We start from the raw sequence: 12,896 nt of genomic DNA, 5'->3' as shown, positions 1-12,896 counted from the left end.
GAAGATTCCTTCTTATACCAATACAAAATAAAATAATCTGCAGAGGCCTCTTGGGCAGGCAGTAGAGAGGAAGGCAACCCTTGTGGTCTCTTCCTCACTCTTAATGTCACGTATGCCTGCAAGTTACTCAGGATACTAAAGAATAATCAGTGCCATGTATTTTTCTAAGCAACCCTTGTTATCTCTTATTTTTACTAATAGATAATAAGGAACATATTTTATTACCATTAGCAGGAAGATAGGTGAAAAGCTGGTACTGGCTTCTCTTTCTCTTTCCATTGCAGACATAGAAGTTGACCTGAACAGGGCTGGTAATTCTCTGATTGCGGAAAGGTGGTATCTCAACCACCAGTGAATTCTGCAAATACAAATAAATCAGAAAGTCAGGGCGTGACTAAAGCAGATGAACTGTACAATAGTATTTATATGTTAAATCTGAGAAGACTGGTCTCCCAAGGAGAAGTGCACTCTCCCCGTGGAACTGGTGGGTTTCATGCACAGGGATTGCCTCCTGCTGCCCACAGTGTCCTTTTGCGGACAATGGCTACAGCGCCTTCCAGCTCTGAGCCATCCAGCATAAGCACCCAGCACTGGTGGGCAGGACAGGCACCCTTGATATGGGGGTGAGATGCTGTGAAGGACTTGGCTTTAGACTGATCTGCACACTAAGGAGGCACAGGTGAGGTCAAGCAGTTCAAAATCACTTGAACAAAACATGACCCAAACAAAAGGGTTTTATAATTGGAAAAATGAAATAGTAGCATGGCTCAGGTCTTTACAGGTTCACTAGCCATCAGCTCTTTCCTTTACACAAAAATTTGGGCCCAAAATCAAGCTATGGTCTCTAATATGGCAGTAGAAAGAACAACCACTCAGCTGGCATAGCAGGCTGTCCTTTGTATATCCTGCTTCCTTTGAACGGAGAATTAGGACAGGGATACAATTATTCTTGTAAATATACTTGTAAATATACGAGTATTTACATTTTTCAAAATGAAATGTATCTGGTGTTTTTTTAACTAATACCTTGGGAAGTTTTAAGCATGCTAATTTCTGGGAGATCTTTCCAGAACATCTTGTTCTACACCAGGGAGCTCTGAAGATCATGCAGATGATCTTCCACTGTCATAAAACAAGTGCTCCAGCATGGGGCTGGGGAGACTTGGCTTCTAGGGCATCAGCTTCCACAAATGCACAGCATAATCTGCTGTGATCATCAAAACCTCTCTTGCACTTTGATGGAATAAAAGGGAATGGTAATCTTAACATTTGGCCTGTTTTCAGATGAGGTCTTTCAAATTGTGTGCCTGCCTGTCTCCAGTAGGTTCACAGCTAACAAACTATAGCATATTGCTACAGAAGTAAAATAGTTGCCATAATTCCCATTTATAGTCACGGCTGAATGAGCCACAGTTCTCCAACCCCGGGTTTGATCTCCTGTGAGAGGACTCAGATTTCGTCTGCTGAAGGTATAGGAAAGCCAGGGAAAATGATCAGAAATTGTTTTGGGAGCAGAGAGGAGAACCAACCCAGCAAGACAGAAGATGAGCAGACAGGGCTGGCCCATCCTGGGCAATGAAAAAATATTTTCCAAATGGTCTCTTCTACTTTTGGGACAGCTTCCAGTAAAGGCTTTTTACTCCATGCTCCCATTAAAGAAAGATTTCCAGAAGGGGAGGCCCAAGTACTTGTTCTGTTTCAGTGGGGAGACACACTGCCAAAGCCTTGGAAATCCCTCTTTAGTAACAGTGCTAGAGAAGGCAATATATGTTTTTCATCTTGATGTTAAAATATTTAAGGCAGACTTACTGGCTTGCACATTTCTTTGTCAGTTTTGGCTTCCATTTCCCACACATGGTGACCATCTAAAAGACAAAAGAAAAAGATATCTAGTTCTGTCCTTTTTTTCTTCTCCCAAGCCTAAAAAAGAAAGACTTTTCAAAAGATCTCTTTGATGGAAGGGGCATTGCATATATGAAAAAAAGCTCTCAGAACACATATCCCAAGCTTTGCCCAACCAGGAAGCCATCTGGGTAACCCGCTACAGAATCCCATTTAGCATTCTCTTAGGAGCATACCATAATCTACAGTACAGCACACTGTCATGTGGGAAAGCCACTGAGATGTTGTTCTGTCACTAATTTGAACAGTATGTGAAACTTTTCTACAAGTTAGTTTCCCAAACATTTTGGCAAAAATACTGTTACCTGTAAGTTCTTTTGACCACTATCTATGCAGTCAGTCGTGTTCAACATTAATATTAAACAAAACAAAAATATAGCATTAAGAAAGCTCCTCAGCCATCCAGTATTTCATTTTATTATAATCCTAGTCTGGCTTGACATATTTTTGCTGCTTGGAACAAACAGCAAGACAATGCACAGGGAGATGTAGCTTCTATGCAACATATAGGTCCTGAAGAGGTCCACCCTATAGTTTGCCATAGCTGTTTTGAGTAGTGTGTTGGGTACTCTTAACTCAATGCATTCATATTTTCAAGCAAAAATGAATTTAAGCCACAACTATCAGTTTCTACTGAGTACCTGCCTATTGGAATAAATTGGTTTCATCTGGTCTCTTTTTCTGTGCTTGACACAGAAGTACTTGGTCCGTAGGAGGTTATTTCCTTCTCCCTCCTGGCTTCAAGATGCAACGGAGAAATTTGAAACAAACAAACAAACAAAAATGTAGGGTTTCCATCTGCAAACCTAGAAAAAAACACGTGTACAAAAGGCCACAAGCAGACTGCTGTCTAAGTTCAGCAGGAGGGACACATACAGCTTAACGAGTCCCACCACTGTCAGATGTTACTGGACTCAATGGAAAATCAGACTTTATGTTATGTTTCGTGCATTTATTGCAGCATCAGGACATACAAATGTAAATATTAGCTACTTTGAACTTCATCGCACAGATGTGCGCCTGCCTTTGAAAAGCAGCTCTCAGCAAGGTAGAAGAGTGAATGCACTTTCTCTTCTCTCTTCACTTTCATGGCCAGGATGGAGGTGACGCATTTAGAACTGTCTGATTTATTACAAATGTCTGTAAATAGTATTTTTGTGTACAGCTGTCCTACTGTGAAAGGAATGTTGCTGAGGAGCTAGCACTGGCGATTGTTTTCACATCCAAAACCGATTCTTTTTAACGTATGGAAAGAAGTGCAACGTGAAAGCTGCAACACAAATAGCACAGTGGATTGGCAGGTATTTCTGTAGGAAACAATTAACAGATCTAACCTTCGTTTCTTCCAACATTTTAAACCATGACACTGGAAAAGGAATCCTTTTAATCGGCACTGCCACGTTTGGGTTGGGAAGAAAAGGCTCAGCCAAACTATGCTCAAATCTCCTTAGCAAAGGCTGTAGGAGTGCCAGCACTGAAGCAGAGTTCTCTGGTAGACGGGTGATCACAATTTATCCAACAGATGCTTCCCCCAAGCTGTCAGTAGAAAAACCTGACCAATATTCCGCAAGCCATGACATACCTGTTGGCTGGGAGTGGGCTCCTCTACCTCCTTCTCCCTCCCTGCAGAGAGCCTGCAGCCCCTCACTTCCTCCCCACCCAGTTAATCAATCGGTTGGAAAGGCGACACAACACGGACACTTATCACACATTCTGCAAAGGCTAGGAACTTTGGCTTTGTAAGGGTTTTTGTGTTGTTGGGTTTTTGTTTTTTTTTCTTTCTTAAATCTAAGGTGTCCAGACTAGTAGTTAATGTGTTCCATTTACCTTCGTAAATGTATTACATTACTTCAGTCTTTTTGCAGTGTTTAATTTCTGCTTTGAGAGACGAATGATCTGATTCAGGTTTCTGGTTTTTATTTCCTGCCAATACTTCAGTAAAATTCAAAATGACTCCAACTATCGCTAATCTTTCAATTACTTCATGCAGCAGTGCCTTTATGTGCTCTTGAAATTTTTATGATGACAAAGAGAGTTTGTTCAGAAATATTTTAAATGCTGTAAGCTAAACTATTAGGAAAATAAAAATCCAGAGCCGTGGTTTGTCTCTGGAAGCTAGTTAAGAACAATACAGTTTTTGCTCCAATAAATTCTCCTGAGACTGTGCAGATCATTGCTGCTTGACGACTGCAGGGAAGGTGAAGAGAGAGAAGGACTGGGGAATAGACAACTCATTAACAGCTAGTGACATTTCATTTAACAAAAACACACGGAGGAAAAATTGTTATGAAGCAGAGACTAAAAAAAAAGAAGAAAAAAAAAAAAAAGACAATTCCTCATATTACGTCTGGTAAACCAAGAGGGAAATCTCAACGCCCACGGACTGGGATCAGCTCCAGGAGGGAAACCTTAGACCACTACGTCAACCTCTTACAGTAAACATGTTTTGCAGGTTTATACAGTTCAGCTGAAATTTTTTAAAAAGAGAAATTAATAGTGGCTCTGGAACGGTTTGTGGGAGCTCAAAGCACCAGGAAAATCTGCCTCCACCAGAGAAAACTGCATTGCCCCCAGTGCCACGTGTGCTGAGGACCCTCAGAGGCAGGCGGGATACCGTCTCCCATCAGTGTGCTTGAGGAGTGAGGACTGCTCAACCACAAAAGTTTCCATTGTACGCCTGCCACATCTGCAGCAGCCTGGTTCAGAGCCCAAGGCAACTCCCTCCTGGCTGCCGGCCAACCAAAGTACACCAGAGCAATTTATACCTTTCCAAAATGCAAATAATTCAAATTACAGACATAACACAAAGCTGAAGCAGACACATTTCAGGCATTCCCGTTAAAGTTTACTCTCTGGAATTACTGTACCCAAATGGGCAGTCGTTATATGGGGAAGGGGGAGGTAGAAGGAGGTAGAAGAGGAAGGAGAGGAGGAGGCAAGTAGGAAAAGAGAGAAGGGAGAAAAAGGCTTTTCCAAAGGTCTTATTTCATTCTCTCTCACTTTGCTATTTACTTTTACCAAGTAATAAGAAGTGTCTTCTCCAAACCAAATGTCTGGCTTTGTTTTGGTGTTTTAGGATTTATATTGCAATGTTTTCAACGGAAAGACTTCCCTTTATATAGCTAAAAAGTCAAGGTATTCTTTCGGGTTGGTTTGTTTGCTTGTTTGTTTAGGTTCTTTTCTTTGTTTGATTTACAGAAGGAAAGGAAAAACAAAACAGCTGCTCACAGAATCACAGGGAAAAAGCCAGCAGAGAGCCCCTCTCCCGTGATGGCCAAAGCAACTGATTTGACAAACCAAGACTCCCACAGGGAGTTCCTGTGCTCATGCCATGGGCTTGGAGGAGCTTTGAATCCCTCTTCTTCTGAAGAGGCAGCACAAGGAGTGCGGCACATGAAGCCCCATCTTACAAGAGCTCTCAGACTGTGCCCACCTGACCCGGGTTTGGCACTGAGCTGTGCTTCATTCACAGGTGGCCATCAGCACTGTTGGCAGCTGGAGACATTGAGTTTTGTTAGAAAGCCTCGTGTTTAAAGACCCATCACTGCACTGTGCTGGTATCTATAGCAGTCTCTGCTTTGGGCGTACTGCACCATGATTCATTTTTTTCAGCACTCAGAGCACCTGGGATTATGAATGATGAAATGCTGTGAACCTACCATGTTACTTGGGGTGGATTTTCAGCTCTGCAAAATACAAACATCCAATTTTGAAACGGAGCAGCTCAACAATGAATGGGTCTTTGTAGGCTGCTCTTATCAAGTGCCCACTCCAATGTTAAAGGAAACTGCGCAAAACTCCACAAGTAAAAATACTCTAATTCATTAGGGAATTCCCTGCAGTATGAGTCACTGAACGGCTTCCCCACCACACCCAGCTAAAAGATTTCCACATAAAAATGCACTGTAGGAGCTTGTTTTAACACAGAAGCAGCATGAAAAAAGTAGTGTAAACTCAGACATAAAACCTAGCAGACTGCAACATATGTACGAGGGCTGCTCTGAAAGTAATGCCTTCTATTTTATTATGTTGGCCCGTAACGTCAGAGGCAGATCTTGGTGGTATGGTAGGAGAGACTGAACCTTCCCGCCAACATTCTGTTCTATTTTGTTGCTGTGTGACAGATGGCAGCAGAGGGGCAGTCTGACAAAATGACGCCTGACGTGGAAATGCGCATGGAGCAAAGATGTGTCATTGAATTCCTCCCTGCGTAAAAAAAATGGCAGCCACTGATATTCATCAATGCTTGCTGAATGTTTTTGGGGATCAAACAATGGGTGTGAGCACAGTGAGGTGATGGGTGGTGTGTTTCAACAGTGGTGACAGCACCCTGAAAGACCACCCATGTTCCAGATGGCCACGCTCAGCTGTCACACCATGAAAAGAAGTGTCTCAATCAGCTCATCTGTGCGAATCATCAAATCATAGAATGGCCCGGGTTGAAAAGGACCTCAAAGATTATCTAGTTTCAACCCCCCTGCCATGAGCAGGGTCACCAACCACCAGACCAGGCTGTCCAGAACCACTAACCAGGCAACTGTGTGCAGAACTGAATATTGACTTCAGTGTATTGCAAACAATGGTGTCAAGTGCTGGAATATCACAAAGTTTGCAAACGCTTACACAGGACCAGAAAGAACAGCGTATGCGAGTTTGTCAGGAACTACTGAACCAGTATGAGGCTGAAAGTGACATTTTCCTGGATCACATTGTTACTGATGATGAGATGTGGTGTCTCCACTGTGAGCTGGAATCAAAATATCAGTCCATGGAGTTGTGACACTTGATTTCCCCATGGAAGAAGAAGTCCAAGCCATCAGCAGGTGAAGTGATGTGCACTGTCTTTTGGAAAAGGGCTCTGACTGCTACATCATGACACTGACTAAGCTGAAGGCTCAATTTTCCAGAATCATTCCAGAGAAGATGACAACCTTTCTCATGCAACATAACACCAGGCTCCATACCAGTTTGAAGACCATGGAGCACTCTGCCAATTGTGGCTGGACTGTCCTACCACACCCACCATATAATCCAGATTTGGCATCTTTTGACTTCCACCTGCTTTGACTCCCATCTGACTTCCATCAGATGGACTGCATGGGCACTTTCCAAGCAGTGACACCATCACAGCAGCTGTGAAACAGTGGGTCACCTCTGCTGGCACAGATTTTTATAAGTATGCCATGCAGGCTCTTGTTCATCACTGGCAAAAATGCATAGCTAGTGCTGGTGATTAAGTTGAAAAACAGCATTTCGTAGGTGAAAATCCGCTCTGACAAATAGTGTAACTGAGCTCTTTGTTGTAGTTTCCATGGAAATAAATAGGAGGCATTACTTTCAGAGCAACCTACAGTACATAGGTTCTTCAAAAACAGCCACACAGTCAAACAGCTGTAAAGATTTTTTCAAAGAAATCTTGTACTGTCTTCTACTTCTCACTGCCCATCAGTTTCCAAGGGTTTCCAAAACTGATTTACCTTCTTTTCTCTTACAGGGAACTGTAAGAATAGTGCCAGAGGTTTGCAAGCTCACAATAGTCAAGTCACCAGTATAACTTTCATCACAGGCTGAGAGATGACAGAAAGGGAAAACGATATACAAAACTGACACAAAACTCCAGGCCCAGAAACCTGGGAGCGTGTAACATGCATATCTGGCAACTAATTATACCCTGGATCAATGAAATGGGCATAAAGGGAAAGTTCTGATGTATTTAAGCTATCTTTCTTTATTACAGTGGGTAAAAACAGTCTATACCCTTTAGCAGCACTGTGTTCTTTTGAGATACAAGAAGAGTAGACATCACCTGGGAGTTCACTGCCTATCCACAGTGTACGTTTTATATTCTTTCAGCCTAAAGCTCAACAGTTTGATTGCGCTGGCTGGACTGTAAATCTGTATTTACATTCATATATTGCAAGCAAGACAGTGAAACTAACTCTATACTCCCAAAGGAATCCACTCCTTGATTAATGTGCTGTGAGACTACCCTAAACAATAGTGCCTATATTACATACCAGATTACTTTAACATGTTCAGAACAGGTAGGACACAGATGCAATGGAAAATGCTCTGCAAAGTCTGTCTACCTTTGTATTCAACTGCATTAGCACATATTCAGCTCCTTTAGCACTGAAGGATTTGTAAAGTTTTAATTTGCTTGCCAACCCCTTCTTCCCTCAGATGTATACTCCTGGTTCTGACACTACTGATCCGTGAGTATGTCCAGAAGGAAAGGATGGGCCTCCAGTGAGAAAAGAGGATGAAAACTAAGGTAAAGACCTGTCATTCAGACAGTCATTCAGCTTTGTGCGAAGATGCAATCAACTTCCACATGAGGCAGGTTAGGCCAGGTCTGTGCTTGGGCTGAGGATTAGAGGCAAAGGCAGCCACTCTGATTTTCATGGATTTTATTTCCCTCCTCCTTGCCAGGAAGATCCCAGTTACTTTTCTTACCTCTCCTCACAGCCTACTGTCTCACTACAGACATTGATCCCATAGTTTGGTTCCCTATCCAGAACCAGTCTGTGCAGCAAGGCTCATGCAGAACTTGCCTAATTGCAAAGCTGCTGTATATGTTTGTGTCCCCTTATAAGCATTTGCAGCATATGCATTTTGTGCATTCCTTCAGCTACACATTTTTGCAGTCTTGAACTTATATATAAATATTATGTATACTTGTGTGAGTCTGTCATGCGTGTGATGTTTTAAGTTCCTTTTTCTCTCTTTTTTACACTACAATTTAATTGCAATTTACATTACAATGAAAGTGTCATGCAGCAACCTGGCGATAAAAACGCAGTACAAACTGTACCTTACAGTGCACTGGTATCTGTGCCACACATGAACTTCCTATCTATCTGGTTCCTATCTATCCCCCCAGAAGTTGAGGGAATCACTTTGCCTAAATAGCACACTTCTTGCTGCTTTTGCCACAGTATGTCTAACAGACTTAATTATTCCAAGCTCAAGCGTTTTGAAAACAAGAGTAATTTTAGTCCAGGTAATTAAAAGGAGGCACTGTGCTGAAAACAGACTGATTAAGGCTCATTTTGAGCCAAAACCATCTGAAATGATCTGCCAGATCCTATTTTCAGCAGAATGGGGACTGGTTACACAATTTGTGCTCTCTGGCACCTCCCTCTATTTAAACTGATCTTAGTCTGAGGGTTTTATTTAAAAACTCTCACTAATTCCAGGTTTAATACACTCAACTTACCAGTAAAACTGCAGCTTGACATGCCTACAAAATTTCTCTAGAGCAAGCACGGAGAACCAAGCCTACCCACCCATCATCAATCCTGCATTCTCCGTTTGGTTACAGTTCTCTTATCTCCTTGTCTTCAGAATTTTATTTCCTCTGGGAACCTCTAGTAGTCAGAACTTGGGTCTCTGCAGCTAATAGTAAATAGAATAATCCTGGCCCATTTTCTTCAGTTTCATCTTCTGTCTTGTATTTTCTCAAAGACTTTCAAACTAAAAAACCTCACAGCCAGTTTCAACCAAATTCTTAATTTTCTCTCCAAGAACAACTATTTTTTTCTACCTCTTCTGTGTTTGATGCCAACACCACCACTTGTACAGGCCATCAGATTTGAAGCTACCTTCCACTACTGCATCCTTCTCATCTTGTCTCATTTGGACATTTGGTCCAAATGTTTTCAATTCTTCCCTCTTGTTTGTTTTTAAGACACAAGCTCTCCATTTTATCTACGTGGCCACAACTTCTCATTTTCCAGAGACACCCCGTTATCAAAACTTATCAAGACTTTGTTTAGCAGAGTTCAAACAGTACACTTCTGAATGGCATTTTCATTTTTCTATCTCACTGTCTCCATTGTGTCCCTTATCTGGTTTCTCCTGTTCAAAAAGACTAGGCTTACTCATAGACGTGTAATAACTGTGGAGAATTTGTGTTGCTGTAACGTGATGACGGGACAAGGTGTAGAGCGTCCAGTTTTGTTGTCGTGATGATATTACATGTTAATCTATGATTCTGTTATTTAATATACATAATAATCCCTGATTATTTGTCTTGATATCAGCTTTCTTGCAACAAGGCACGCTTTGGAAATGTCTTAGCACTATTCCTCTCTAAATATCATTGTACTTCCTTTCATATTGCTCTTGAAGGTGTAATCTTCTTCCTTCAGCAGATCTAAAAGGACAGGCTATTCGTCTTCCATTTCTCTTCCCTTTTCTTTCTGTGATGTCTACTTCAGACATGAACCAACACTTAATGATCAGCTGGGGGAGTAACAGCAGAGAATGAATTGTGCTTTAGCAGAAGATGCAGACAACCAGTGCTGGCTGTGGGGCACTACAGGGTTGACCCCTGTGGGAAAAGGCCAGTGGTTGCCACACGTGGAAACAGCCAATTCAAGCTTGGCTCTGCAGTGGACCCAAAGTTGGTCAAAGCTGAGACAAACATCTGATGGCATCTCTGTGATGACATACTTAAGAAAGGGTAAAAAGCACTGTGCAGCAGCTTTGAGGAGCAAGAAAAATGCAAAAGAAATAATCCTACAGAGAGCAGGTCCAGAAAAGGAGAGGGAGGAAGTGCTCCCAGTGCCAGATCAGAGATTTCCCTGCTGTCCATGGAGAATACCATGCTGAAGCAGCTTGTACTATTGCAGCCCATGCAGAATGATGGCAGAGCAGATGCTCGCAACACAGGCTATGGATTTGCCCTGAAGGAAGCTGCAAGCCCAAGGAGAGCTCATGCAGACTCAGGCTCCTGGCAAGAGCTTCAGCCTGTGAAGGCAAGTGCCCAGGCTGGAGCAGTCTTTTCTTGAAGGACTGTACCCTGTAGAAAGGAACCATCTTAAAGAACTGCAGTTCATGACAAGTCCTGGAGCAGTTCATGAAGGACTGTCTTCTGTGAGAGGGACCCTATGCTGGAGGAAAGGGAAGTGTAAGGAGGAAGGAGCAGAAGAGACGAAGTATTATGTCTTGACAGCAACTCTCATTCCACATCCCTCTGAGCTGCTTAGGTGGGAAAGAGGTAAGAAGAGCCAGCAGAGAAGTTGAATATGGGTGATTTCCCTGTCTTTATCTTGACCCAAGATGTTTGTCATGTTTTCTCCCAGTCCTGCTGAAGAAGAGGAGGGAGGGAGCAGCACAGTGGGAGCCTGGCAGCCAGCCAAGGTAAACACCCCTTTTCTCTCCTATCTTTGGGCACTGATTGCTTCATTAGACTGTGGACTTGAAGGGCTGTGAACTTCTGTATATTTGGAGGGTACTGCTGGAACATTAATGACTAGCTGAAATCTTGTGCTAGTTATAAATGCTCATAGACAAAGCTTTGATTGAACAGATGCAGCTTGAAGCCACTCAGTTTGGCAACGGCACAAAACAATAAACTTCAACCATCCATAGTTTCTGTAGTAATTGAAAATTCACAGAATTGCTCAGACAAACTACTTTGAACTGGAGACTGGATGCTTATTCCTTGTTTCTCTGTTGTGCACAATAAGTATCCCTGATTGATTCATCTTGTTCTTAACTGCAAGAGCAACTCCCAGGATGAGGCTTGCTGCCGCTGATACCATCTCATGCATATGGCTGCTGTCCCACTCTATCTTTGCCATTCCCTATGCTAAACAGCCAGGAAAAACTGAAACGTGCTGACATTTCCTACAAGCTACATCATGGCGTCTGCGTGCGCGTGAAAGGGTTCCACCACCAAATGACTCTGCCATTTGATGATACTACTCACTCAAGGATATCTGTTTCTGAGCAACGGCCAGAAACCCCTTCAGCTATCAATACATCTCCAGGAAGCAGGTTCAAGTGACCTTCACATGAACTCCACGCTTCCAACTCGTATGCCTTTGAAATTTCCAGTTTATCTAGTTTCCAGAATTTTTAACCTCGCTGCACATGAGTCAGAGCATAACTGCTCACTGCCAACTGGAACATGTGTCCCGAACTTGGAAAAACAGATAGATAGAGACCAAATTATGTATTATCTGTCCATCTGACTAGAGGGGAAAGGGAGTTTTGTCACTTGCTTATTTATTATGTGAGCTACAATATGATTACCAGTGGGAAACTTGACCCCTTTTTGGCCAGTTGCCCCCTAAACTGTGACTGCTACTGGCAATGGAAAGAGCAATGGAAAGATTGCTGAGAATGTAAGATCTTTTACCAAATGGAATTCTGCCAAGACTCAGGTCACCCGTCTCCCCATCACATCACATCACGTCAAAACAGACTCCAAGCCCTGAGCTCCAGAGTACAGCTGAGTCAAACCCCAAAGCCCACATGCTTCCCCAACGCATCCGTTCCATCCACATGCTACTCAAGTGTTTTGGAACATACGATTTTCCAGAACTTTCCGTAAGTTCTTTGGAACTTAAAATACTGCACTTGAGTGTCTACCATGCAGTGAAGTAACTTTTTCTCCCACAGTGTACAGGAACTAGAACTGAATTTCTCAGCATCCTTCCGAGACTTTGAACTGACATTTGCACCCTAAAGCAGCAACTGATTGATTACAATCTTTGCTACAGATGGTGAAAATCGAGAGGAACAAAAAACCTGCTACATGCTTCAGTGGACACTTAAATTCATCCAGCTTTCTTCTTTTCCGTATTGCATTTTCTCTGTGCAAACATTTGGCTGACCAAACTTGACCACTCTTTCAACATAAAGGAAGCTTCAGGTTTTCCTATTTGAAATAGTTACAGAAAAGAGAGATTTTCTTTGGCGTATACGCCAAAAACTTGGTGATCTCACCCAGCTATCTCTCATCTGCTCCAGCATAGCTATTATCATGCTACATCAGTGTCTTAATGATCTAAGAGCGCAACCTGTTCCAGCAGCAAAGACAAACAGTTTTGACAGAAAAGAATTCATTTAACATAATAAAAATGACACTACAATGAACAGTTTGAAGCTAAATCTGAGAAACTGTTTAACTCTTTGAAAATGCCCATAAACAGGAGAAAATAATTGGAGGAAATGTTGCTTAGGTGGTGTTTACTTCTCCA

The 12,896-nt window shown here is 42.4% G+C and overlaps 1 protein-coding gene across 7 annotated transcripts in view; it reads right to left on the bottom strand.

Annotated features, from left to right (window-relative positions):
* Positions 1 to 12,896, bottom strand: part of NFATC1 (nuclear factor of activated T cells 1) — a 114,612-nt gene that overhangs the window by 47,207 nt on the left and 54,509 nt on the right. For all 7 annotated transcript variants that reach the window (XM_048939060.1, XM_048939062.1, XM_048939065.1 and 4 more), the window contains exons 7-8: positions 1,810 to 1,865; positions 226 to 358 (exon numbers count right to left, since the gene is read on the bottom strand). In XM_048939060.1, the coding sequence (XP_048795017.1) occupies positions 226 to 358; positions 1,810 to 1,865 (189 nt within the window). The remainder of the gene's footprint in view (positions 1 to 225; positions 359 to 1,809; positions 1,866 to 12,896) is intronic.

Source organism: Lagopus muta, chromosome 3 (assembly GCF_023343835.1).
Source record: "Lagopus muta isolate bLagMut1 chromosome 3, bLagMut1 primary, whole genome shotgun sequence".
NCBI classification, from domain to species: domain Eukaryota; kingdom Metazoa; phylum Chordata; class Aves; order Galliformes; family Phasianidae; genus Lagopus; species Lagopus muta.
The sequence above is the reverse complement of the archived record's forward strand: the minus strand, read 5'-3'. Positions and strand labels throughout refer to the sequence as shown.